At 36.6% G+C, this 11,636-nt stretch overlaps 1 protein-coding gene across 5 annotated transcripts in view; it reads right to left on the bottom strand.

Annotated features, from left to right (window-relative positions):
* ATAD2B (ATPase family AAA domain containing 2B) overlaps window positions 1–11,636 on the bottom strand; it is a 142,364-nt gene that overhangs the window by 23,544 nt on the left and 107,184 nt on the right. For 4 of the 5 annotated variants that reach the window (XM_010810207.4, XM_010810209.4, XM_005212980.4 and 1 more), the window contains 4 exons: window positions 10,250–10,387; window positions 6,070–6,753; window positions 3,388–3,515; window positions 2,962–3,090 (listed from right to left, as the gene is read on the bottom strand). In XM_010810207.4, the coding sequence (XP_010808509.1) occupies window positions 2,962–3,090; window positions 3,388–3,515; window positions 6,070–6,753; window positions 10,250–10,387 (1,079 nt within the window). Of the gene's footprint in view, window positions 1–2; window positions 2,737–2,961; window positions 3,091–3,387; window positions 3,516–6,069; window positions 6,754–10,249; window positions 10,388–11,636 lie in introns of those variants that run through there. The other variant, XM_024998662.2, reaches the window with a different exon arrangement.

The raw sequence follows: 11,636 nt of genomic DNA, 5'->3' as shown, positions 1-11,636 counted from the left end.
AAGGGGGAGGAAAAAAGTACAAGTTACCTATTAAAGGAAATACAAAAGCATTACGGAAAAATTCACTTCAAATCAACTTTCTCAAGAAAGAATTTTAGATACAAAGTTAAGCTTTAAATATATTCCTGATTATAATACTATAGTTACTGTGTAAGACTATCTGCTCTAGACATTTCCAAATGCCTCCTATTTTACATTTAGGCTAATGAGGATGACGCTAGCAACGAGTTCTTGTTATACCAGATATTTTATTAAGAAATTTGCATATATAAATAATTTGCCAGGAAGTAAATAGCAGAGTCAAGATTTGAATACAGAGTCAGGATTTGAATACAGGTAGCCTCACTCCAAAGCCTACACACTTCCCTACTCATTATGGAGTGGGTTGCCATTTCCTTCTCCAGGGGACCTTCTCGACCCAAGAATTGAACCTGGGTCTCCAGCATTCCAGGCAGATTCTTTACCATGTGAGCCACCAGGGAAGTCCTCATTATATTCAACTCCCAAAGCAAAATGAATCTATTCCATATGTAAAACTTGTACCCAAAGTAGAATGCACCTTGTTCCCAATGCTGTTCACTTCAATTAGAGTTGAAATTTAGAAAGGAAAAAAAAAGCCAGGAAGAGTCAATGCCACCACCCCCAGGAATGCCACTCACTGGTGATTCTGCTATAGATTTCCTTCCCTTCTAAATGAGGCCCCAAGATTATATGGTTCCAAGACCCAGACTGAAAAATGTTTCACTGCTGAAGAGTATTCAGTCCATTCATGATAATCAAATATCATCATGTGAACAAAGAAGTTCTAGAATTTAAAAAAAGTAAAGAACTCTACCCCACACATTACATTCAGACAGGCAAATGCCAAATACATCTAAGACATCTGGTTTTCCTTTCCCTCTTTATGAAAAATAAATGTGTGTGTGCTCAGTCATGTCTGACTCTTTGGGATCCCATGGACTATAGCCCATCAGGCTTCTCTGTCCATGGGATTTCCCAGCCAAGAATACTAGAGCAGGTTGCAACTTCCTACTCCAGGGATCTTCCCGACCCAGGGATCAAACCCCCATCTCTTGTGCCTCTGCTTTGGCAGGTGGATTCTTTACCACTGCGCCACCCAAAACACCTCCAAAGAAATTATATCCTACATCTCTACAGAACTAATAAGGTATACTAACAGATTATCATCTAATCAAAAGGTTATATAAATGATCAATCAGAATTACTCCTGCTAAATGTTTCATCATATGTTACTGAGTAGGAGAAAAGTCCAGTTATGAAACAGAATATACAATACTATCCCAACTTTTAAATACACATCCATACTTATATACATGTTATGTACATCTAGACATTTTTAAAGGATGGAAAATATTCTAAGAGATTAACAATGATTAGTTTCCTCCAGATGGTGGTATGTGGGTGATGTTTTTATTTTTTCATTTTTGCTTTCCTGTTATATAGTTTCTACATTATTATATAAGGTTGGTACAGATTCATAAAAATGTGACAGAAAAATATGATTACAAAATAACTTTTAAGTGCACCCTTGCTTTGATTCAAGTATAATACAGGCATTGCTGTTGTTTAGTTGCTGAGTCGTATCTGACTCGCTTTTGACCCCATGGATTGTGTAGCCCACCAGGGATTTTCCAGACAAGAATACTGGAGTGGGTTGCCATTTCCTTCTCCAAAGGATCTTCCTGACACGGGGACTGAACCTGCATCTCCTGCACTGCAGGCAGATTCTTTACCACTGAGCCACCTGGGAAGCCTAATGCAGGCATACCCTGGAGACGCTGCCTTCCAGACAAAAAACAAAGGCAGTTATATAAATTGTTTAGTTTCCCAGTGCAAATAAAAGTTGTGTTTACATACACTGTGTAATGGCATTATGTCTAAAACACAATGTACACACCTTAATTTTTTTAACATTTTAAAATTTGTGGGCAAAAAATGCTAACCATCATCTGCGCCTTCAGAAAGTCATAATCTTTTTGCAGTAACATCAAAGATCACTAATCACAGATCACCATAATAATGAAAATGTTTGAAATACTGCAACTATTATCAAAATGTAACACAGAAACACAAAGTGAGCAAATGCTGTTGCAAAATGGAGGTGTTGCCACAAATCTTCAACTTGCAAAAATTTCAGTATGTGCACAGGACAATAAAGCAAGATATGCCTATATTCCTTATTACACATGCAGAATAGGCACATCCTCTACACATAAACCTTTAACATATTAAAAACGTTCCTTGAGAACAGAGACTTTTGTCTTATTCATTTTTTGCATTCACATTTGCTCAGATGACCTCAAAAAGCAGAAGAGTGACTTAATGATATAAATTATATAAAAAAAGATATAAGCTCGTATTTATAAGAAATTTTCTTATGGCCCAGAATTGTCTAGAAGGGCAATGGCTCACTTCTATGGTATTCAAGCATAAGGACAACCACTCATGTGGCTGTTTCACAAGGACTAGATCTGATTAAATGAGATGACTTTTAAGTTCTCTTCCAGTCATTACTAGGGTGGCCAATAGGTCTCAAGGCCCACACCAACCCCTTTTAACCAGTAGTGGCTGCCTAGAGAGTAGTGGTAACATGGACTGTGAGGCCAGCTCACATTCAACAGGCCCACGTGATACGCATCATCTGTGAAGTCGCCGAGAAGCAAGGGAGGGGAGAACTGCGCCATGCTATTCCGTGTGTCTGCCACCCATGGATTTCTGTGTTTTGATAAACAAAGAAACCCAGATTACTTCTGTTCTGAGACAAAAGGGTACAAAGAGGTTATTTTTATAACTCTTCATGATTCGTCTTAATCTTAAATCTTCAAATCACTCTTCAGTTACTTGGCGAAAAATTCAAAATAAAATAACTTTGTTTTCTCTTTACTTTGTGACAAGTAACAGCACATATTTATTTATTCTCCAGATGAACTAAACACTTACCTCTACAAGTTGTGATTTGTCATAATCTTTACGGTGACGGTAGATGCACTGACTAAGAAGAGAATATAATCTCTCAAGTTGATCAACAGCCAGATTGTTGCTTTTATCTACCAACAAATCAAGCAATTTCTAAGAAAAATTAAAAGAATAAAATGAAGTTTGATTTCATTGTTCACACTGAAACAGTACTACTCAAATGCTAGGCAACAGGTACCACATGCTATGGTATAAACCTGACCCCTTAGTTTAGAAGATTCCAGGGCTTAGTTTATTACCAAGAACATTCTCATATTTCTAAACCCCTCAAAACACAAACAACTCTTTTTCATTAGAAGCCCTAGAGTACTCATATTCCAAGGTTCAAGGAAAAAATTACTAAAACTTATTTCCATTCATTTAAAACTTCCCAGGAAGAGCTAAGCTTACCTTCAGTCTCTCATGATCAACTATAAGAGGCGGCACAGGCTCAGATGGCTCTTCTGGAACCAGTTCCAGGCTTGTTGTTTTTGCCTGTTCTAAAATTAACTTACGGTATTTCTTTACTTTAGAAGCACCTACAATTGAAAGAAAAAATGCACTGCAGCAAATAAAAGTTCATAAAAACCAGGCTTAAACTATTATAAATTTTACCCACCACAAATCCTTTTTGGAATAAGGACATTATTCTTCAATTAATAAATGGTTTTTTGAGGTAAGACTAAGAAACCTAAGTTAAAGAGGACTAAACCACAACTATGAAAGCCAAGTCATACCAGAATATCACCTAACAAACGTATCCACTGAAAGGGAGGTAAAAGCAATCTTCAGCTCTAAGAAGTGACTTATAAACTATCTTCACTCTCTGTATGATAATCATTTTAAAATGTGGAGCTTTCAGAACTAGAAGAAAAGGAAGCAACATAGAAAAGCAGATGCTAACACAAAGTAAGGCCAACCCGCTTCATATCTGCCTCCCAAAGCAAAACATTTTCCTCAACATTGTCTGAAATTTCTTATTTTTCTCAGTTATACTGCCTGTGTTACATAATATTTTCTCTTAAAAATATAAGTCCATTAAAAATGCAAAAGGTCTAGTGTCTTTTCCTACTACCTTTGATTAAATTAATATATTTTAATACTTTCCTCCCAACATTCTCCTAAGACCAATCATACTGAAAAAAACAGAAATTTGGAGGCAGCTAAGTATAATCTGACTGCACCAGGCACTCTGAGGGGTAGGGAGGGTAGGCAGACCATTAAGCCCTACGCGCTCTGAGTAGGAGTACTCTAAAGAAGAGACGGGCAGGGGTAGGGGGCCACAAGGACAAACTTGGACCATTTCTTACACAGGACCTGGCCCATGTTCTGGGAAACTAAGGAGAATCTTTCTCCTCCCTCCTGCATTAGTCCTCTTATTCCCAAGTCTTTAAACAATTCTTTCTCATCAATGCCTGCTATATAAATAATAAAAGAACCAAGATGTTGCCTTCAAAAACATATACCCTGATGTATCAGAGAAATTTTATATTAAAGACAGCCTTTAGACTGAAAGCCTAGTTCAATTAACATATGAAAAACCAGTTCGATTAACATATGCTAGGAGTTTTGTTAAGACCACACGAATCCTCATTATTTCACCCAGGGACGTCTAGGGGGTCAAAGAACCTGAGTTAGGAACCACTGCGCCAGGTTACAGTGCCCTGGACACTTACAAATGAAAACTTCAGGTGAAGCTTTTACACAGCAAATACTTTTAAAGCTGTTAGCTGAACATAATATTCATTTAAACCTTTTCTGTAAGCTTACTAAAATCTCATAGTGAAGTAGCATTACAAAGACTCCCCCACCCACTCACCCATTCTGCCTCGTAACAGGAGTCTCTCCCTTTTCCCCACATTGTCCCATTCATTACTTAATTCTAGCTTCAACACATTTTTTAAGTTCTGTCTATATGATAGCCCAGATAAATAATGCTTCTAAAACTGCTTTCTACTATTAAATATTAAAAATTTTCAAGAGGCAGCATAAATCTGTACCTTTCTCTTTATCCATTAAAAGAATTCTAAGACTTTGAACAATATCATCCTACTCTAATTCTTCTGGATAGCTCAAATAAACTGGCATTAAAAAACTTTTCTCACAGAGCCCAAATCCCAGGCTAACACTATATACTCCACACAATTTAGAGAGCACAATACAATTTCAAGATAATCGAGTGCAAGACTAGTTACCTGTTTAGGAAGGAAATGCACAGTGAACAGGGAAGGTCTGTCTCTTAATACACCCCACCCCTCCACGGGCTAAAGAATCATGATAAATAGCAAAGCAGGGCCAGAAACCCTCAACTCCCCCATCCACTGCTTCTTCAGGAATCACATATCCAAGGGAAGTCAGGAGTGGGCAGAGAGCTCTGACTCAGCAACAATCAAGTCACTTTGACAGTGAGGATTCTGCTGCTTTCTTCCACCACTGGTTTATAAAGCAACAGTGTCTCTAGATTAACACCCCTCAGATTCAACTGACAATGACTGCCTGGCATGAATATACCTTAGGATGTGCCAGGTACCAGGAGAGGCAATTAACATACAAGACTTATTTAATCCCTGCAGTGATACCACCCTGAAGTTTAATTCAGAAGATGGAAAGACGCAGAACCAGAAAATACAAGCAACTAACTCAGAATCACATGATTATAATAAACAACAGTGGAAATATAATGTGGGTTTATATGACTCTGATATACCATACTGCCATAGCATCCAAGTCTTCTCACCTACCTCTCACCCCATCCCAATAATCCTTCTGTCAGAAATCCCATCCTCTTAACAACTGTGGATTTATTCAGCTTTCAGTCATAAATCCATTAGGAAAGGGACAATAATCAGACAGGAGCATGAAGAGGAAGCAGCCAGGAAAGCAATGCCTTCTGGACAATAAACCCTCTAAAACATACACCAAAATTTATTATGTGTGTGTACACTTTTCTAGGAAAAGGGGTGAAAACTGCAACAAATTCTCAAAGGGGTATAATTATTCATCAACTATTGCTACTGGGGACCAGATAAAATATGCATGTAATTAACTCTGCAGTTTAAAACCTCAGGAAAAATTTTAAAACATTAGCTCTACCTTCTTTATCCAGTTCTGCATCTTTAACCTCTACATCAGGGCCAGGCTCTAACTTCTCGTTAGTGCTACATTCCAGTGCCTCTAGTTTCTCAGGATCATCTCCATGATTTTCATTTGAAGTTTCTGGTTTTTCTTTTGACTGGTCCTCCAGGAGAGTCTTTTGTTCAGAACTACATTTATCTCCACTGCCACAGCAAGAAACTACTTCAGCTTTGCCATTCTGACACTCCAGAACTGGTATTCCTTCAAAACTGTCTGTGGAGGCCTCACCATTTAGACAGCCTTCTTTAAGGAAAGGCTCTTTCCGAGATGTCTGTTCTGGATTTAGAGAACTGCTGCTGTTGATGAGTAGAGACTCATTTGAACTTTCCTCTTCGGTAGATGCAAAGTTCTCTTTTGTGCTTGCTCCATTGTTAAGCCTCTGCCCCTGGTCCATGTCCATGATGTCACAGGATGATTCATCATTGGTCATAGATAAGTCTCCAGTCTCTTCTCCATTTTCTTCATGGCAGTCAGTGCTTACCTCAAACTCTCCATTTTCGAGCAATTTCCTGTCCTCCATATGATTCTCATAGTCAGTAAATTTGGTGTCGTCTTCATCTTTTTTTAAATTATTGACTTTCCTTTTCTTAATAATTCCTTTACCCCACTGTGATCGCCGCCGTGATTTTCTCCGAACTCGAACTATTTTACAAAGAAGGGAAAAAGATATATAGAACTTGTAGGTGCAATGCTTGTTTCACAAATGTTTATTAAGTAAGATCCAAAAGAAAGTAAACCCACACTACCGTAACACAGAGACAAAAACTACTTAGCTCTTGGCACCCATGTTGACTAATCTTCACACCTACAAAATGGATATGATGTCAGGGATGAGCTCTGACAAATGAAAATATTTTTAATTTATTTCCTGCATGAGTTGACTAAGCACTCACTCTTTATGACTGCCCTAGATCCTACTTTATTGCTTTTCCTAATTCTTAACACCCAAAGGCCAAGCACACTATACATTTAGGAAATGGTCATATTACCAGGCTGCCTGGAAGGTTTGGGACTACAGCCCTGGATTTCCACCAGGAAAATGAGTGCTTTGCCAGCAAGATCTCCCAAAAGCTCTTAAACCATAAAAGAAATTAAGATATGATCGAATATGTGAAGAGACAAAAGTTATAGGTATCTCTACTGCCTCTCCTTTCCTAAGAAGTTTAGACAATGTGGTTAGCCACCTGTTAGCCTTCTACCACAAATGTTTCTCCTAGCAGGATCAATTTCTTGCAAAGTTGTTATTGGAAAATATGCAGAAAACAAGTCCTCTGCTATCAAGGCAACAATAACAACATTAATAAACACTGAAAATAAATATTTGATCAGTTATATAAAGTGAGAGACCTACAAAAGTTGCAGGGACTATACTCTTTGGTGTTAGAAACTATCAAGAGTTTTATCAGTAGATAGCTGGTACTTTCAGGTCATGATGGACATAGGAATATTTATTTCCCACATCAAAGGTAGTTGGTTGTGCAAGTCGATCCCATTGTCCCTAAAATGAAAAGTTAACTTCTATTTTGCAATGTGGGACACTTGCATGAAGAAATTTAAATATAAAAGTTATTAAAGCAAACTAGTTAAGCTAGAGACTTATTACTTCTGACATCTACCACTGGATTCTGAATATTAGTTGAAAGCCATCAGAGTAAAAGTAATTCATTTTTTCCAAGGCTATAAAAATAATGTCAAATCTGGCTTAGTTTAAAAAGAGATAATATATATTTTTAATATGTCAATGTTGAAAGCTTTCTGGGCAAAGACATTTTAAAAAGAAAATGCAAATATGGGCCACTAAGTGGAGAATGTTTAATCCATAGTTTTAAAATTGCTGTTGAAAGACAAATAGAAGGGAATATGGTCTTAAAACAACCCTCATTTCTTTACGTCAGCACTTAATATGAACTTGTGATCTTTATCCATTAAAATAATTCTAAAACATTATTATGTATATGTACACTTTTCTAGGAAAAAAAATGAATAAAGATCTTTTAATGGATAAAGATCATAATGTATCAACAGCACATAGTGTGTTTACATACTTTTTTCACCCTTTTATCTTTAATCCTTACTAAGTCTTATAAAGACACCAAGGTAAGATATATGACAAATTGTCATAAATGTTACTTTTCTTTCTGATCTAAGAATAAATCTACCAAAGGTTTCTAAAATCATTTCCAAAATTCAACTTATTTAGTGACTTGGCTCAAAATTTATTTTGCCCTCAAAACTGTACTATCATTGCAATCATCTCTCCATTCGTTCCCTCCCCCCCATTTCTATTTTTACAATTTACAGTTACAGGGTAATTGGAGAAGAAATTTCTATATTAGTCTACTTTTAAAAGCACAGGCTAAAGTGATGAGCATTCATAAGCATTCCATTACTTATATGAAAGATTAACCCAGTCCATATTAAAAGTGAAAGAAAAGTATTCAGCTTGCTCTTTCTCTAAAATGTAGAACTGTTAGGCTTTTCTACCTGACCAGTCACTCCTGACATTGTGTCCTTGCTTATTCTCCAACAACCAAAGTGACAAGAGGTTCCCTTTTCCTTTCCTTACTAGGTCATGTAGCACTAAAGCCAGGAGGCTGGACCCTGCTCGATCAAGAGCCAGCTCAATTATTTGATAACGTACTCGTACCCTAAGCAAAAGCTAGGAACTTTTCTGAAGTTTACTTCTAATGCTTTCATCCCAGACAAGAGAAAATGTTCTTATTTGTGGGGAGGTCAAACTAGAGGTATTTTCCCCATCTTTTTATAATCACTTCTAATGCTTAGTGAGATTTTGGTCAAATAAGAGAAATTGGTTATATATGTGCCACAAGAATCAAGATTTTTGTTTCAGTCACTGTTCTATCACCTTTTTCAGGGGTACTTTTTGTGAAAAGCCCATTTAGAGGCACAGTCTTTAAAATCAAGTTTTATAGCATCTCTGAGCTTGTTCCCAAAACTAAGACCTTAGGAAAGCAACTCTTCCATAGGGAGATTTAGACATACTAATTTAAGTAACATAATGTAAAATAGTCAAATGATGAGTCACATATGCCATCTACTGGTCAGAGAAAACAAAACTCACATTTGTAGATTAAAAAACATTTTAACACTTATAGAAAATTAAAACTGTTGAAGCAATGTTCAATATATTTTAGTGGGTAAATATTTTTATCAGTTGCAGAGAATGTAAGGATTTCAACATTTAAATTAGAGTGTTATGTTAGATAATCCAGGTCACGATTCAAGGTACAACCAGGACAAATAGCTTAATCAGCTTCCTAGGACGAAATGCACCATTAACTCCTTCAAATTTTCTCACACATGAATGCCATTTATCACAAAGAGGACAAGATTAAAAAAAAAAAAAAAAAAAAAAACTGAGTCTGGTTCATTCATTCAACTTCAATGCCACTGGTGGAAGAACTTATTATGGCCATCTTTACTGACAGCCGGAGCAGAATTACCACCTTTATATCAGAAGAATAGCATACACAATCCGAAGATGGCCATCTTTAGTGAAACATAAAGATTACATTAGGAAGATGCTGTGTTTATTACCATTTGTCTTTTAGAAATTTTTACAGATCACCATGAATAAGGAAAAGTGAGGAAAACATAGAACACTGAATTTTCCCCTTCTAAATACACCTCACTTACAAAACAAACAAAAGAAAACAAACAAAAAAGAACAAAACAAACAGAAGAAAAATAAATAAATACATCTCACTTAAACAAAACCAGAAAAAGAAAGCTGAATAGATTTTTCTCAGAAAAATCAACTTCCTGCTGTTAATTCAGGCACTCTCTTACAGCACAGTTTCCATTTCCCACCATAAAGAGAGCACCCTGCATAATATACAGCAAGGGGTTGAAGGTGGGGTGGATAATAATCTACTGGCTGCATATCTCTTTCCAAAACCCAAAGTCTAAAGCTGAAAATATTTAAATCTAGTTCAACTACAACAGCAAGCACTGAACAGAGATAGAAAAAAAGCAAATAAGGTTAAAGAAATATACTGATTCAGCATCTTACCCCACAAGCTCCTGGCAGCCCTTTGGTGTATGTGCCCAATTCCTAACACTTCTGCCTCATTCACAGTTGTTCCCACTGCTGGATAACAAGATCTCAAATACTCACATGCACATTTATTTGCAGAACTGTGCCAGACATCCATTGGATTTCTTTGTTTGTGCCGAAATGCCTCTTCAACTCTAGTTTCTGTCTTTCGAGCTCCAGTACCATGAGGATTTATTTGTTCTGCTGTTACCGATAAGCCTGCAAGCAGAAGATAAGCGATACCTATTTAAATATCCCCAGCTAAATAAACCAACAAGGTTAAAAAAAAAAGTCTGAAATACTGAGTTTTAAAGTCATTAATTATACTTGGACAGTTTGTAATTTGGATGAAAATAGTACCTTTTGTCTTAAGATGGGAAAGAAACTAGATATCATATCATAAAAATAAAATGGTAGGCCATGCTTATTTACACTTAATCCCCAAAGGGCCCCATGTTGACTAACTTTATTTTGCAAAGGGATACATTTCACATTTTTATGACTGTAAGACAATAAGATTATATATTGCCAAAAAGTCATGATTTCTGCCATCTTAGAAAGTATAAGCATATACTGGGCCACTAAACCCCATTCATATAAACCATTTCCATCTGATATAAGCTGGCTGTTACAGCACACTGTGTAAGTTTGGTTTTTCTGCATTGATCTTCATAAAAATAACTGTTCCATCTCAATTTTCTTTACAGATCTCTTTCTTCTATGCTGTCTTTAGTGTTACCATCCAAGTTTCTAAGGACTATCTCTGGAATCCCTTTTCTTCTCACTTCAATCTACATCTTCCACCACAAGTATCATTCATGCCTTCAGCTTCTACTGACATTACATAATTATTCCCAAATCACATTTTAATCCAAAACTGTCTTGAGCTCCTGATTTATATCAGCTGCCTACTTGATATCACCAACTGCATATCCTAAAGATAGATCAAATTAAAAATAACTGGTTTCTCTTTTTCCCAGAAAAAGACCTATCCTTATATATTCCCTCTCTCTACTGGTAGTATTAGCATCTCTTTAAATCATTAAATCAGTAATGTGGCAGCTAAATTTTGCCTCTTTCTTTCCTTCCCAATGCCTTCCACCCCTGCAGCCACAACTGTCTCATGTTAATCCTACTTTCATTCCCACTTCATTAATTAAAACTCTGGACTTCTCCAACAGCCCCCACCCTCCAACAGTTTAACCGAGGTACAATTAACACAACATAAAAATCACTCACTTCAAGTGTACAATTAAGTGATTTTTAGCAGATTTACAGAGCTGTGCAATCACACAGCAATCCAATTTAAGAAACTGTTCCAGGCAATCACTAATCCACTTTTTGTCTCTATAATAGACTGGCTTTTTGTGAGCATTTCATATGAATGGAATTATACAATATCTGGTCTTTGGTGACTGTTTTCTCTCACTTAGAGTAACATTTCTAAAGTTCATCCATGTTGCACCTT

The sequence above is a fragment of the Bos taurus genome, chromosome 11 (genome assembly GCF_002263795.3).
Source record: "Bos taurus isolate L1 Dominette 01449 registration number 42190680 breed Hereford chromosome 11, ARS-UCD2.0, whole genome shotgun sequence".
Lineage (NCBI taxonomy): Eukaryota > Metazoa > Chordata > Mammalia > Artiodactyla > Bovidae > Bos > Bos taurus.
The sequence above is the reverse complement of the archived record's forward strand: the minus strand, read 5'-3'. Positions and strand labels throughout refer to the sequence as shown.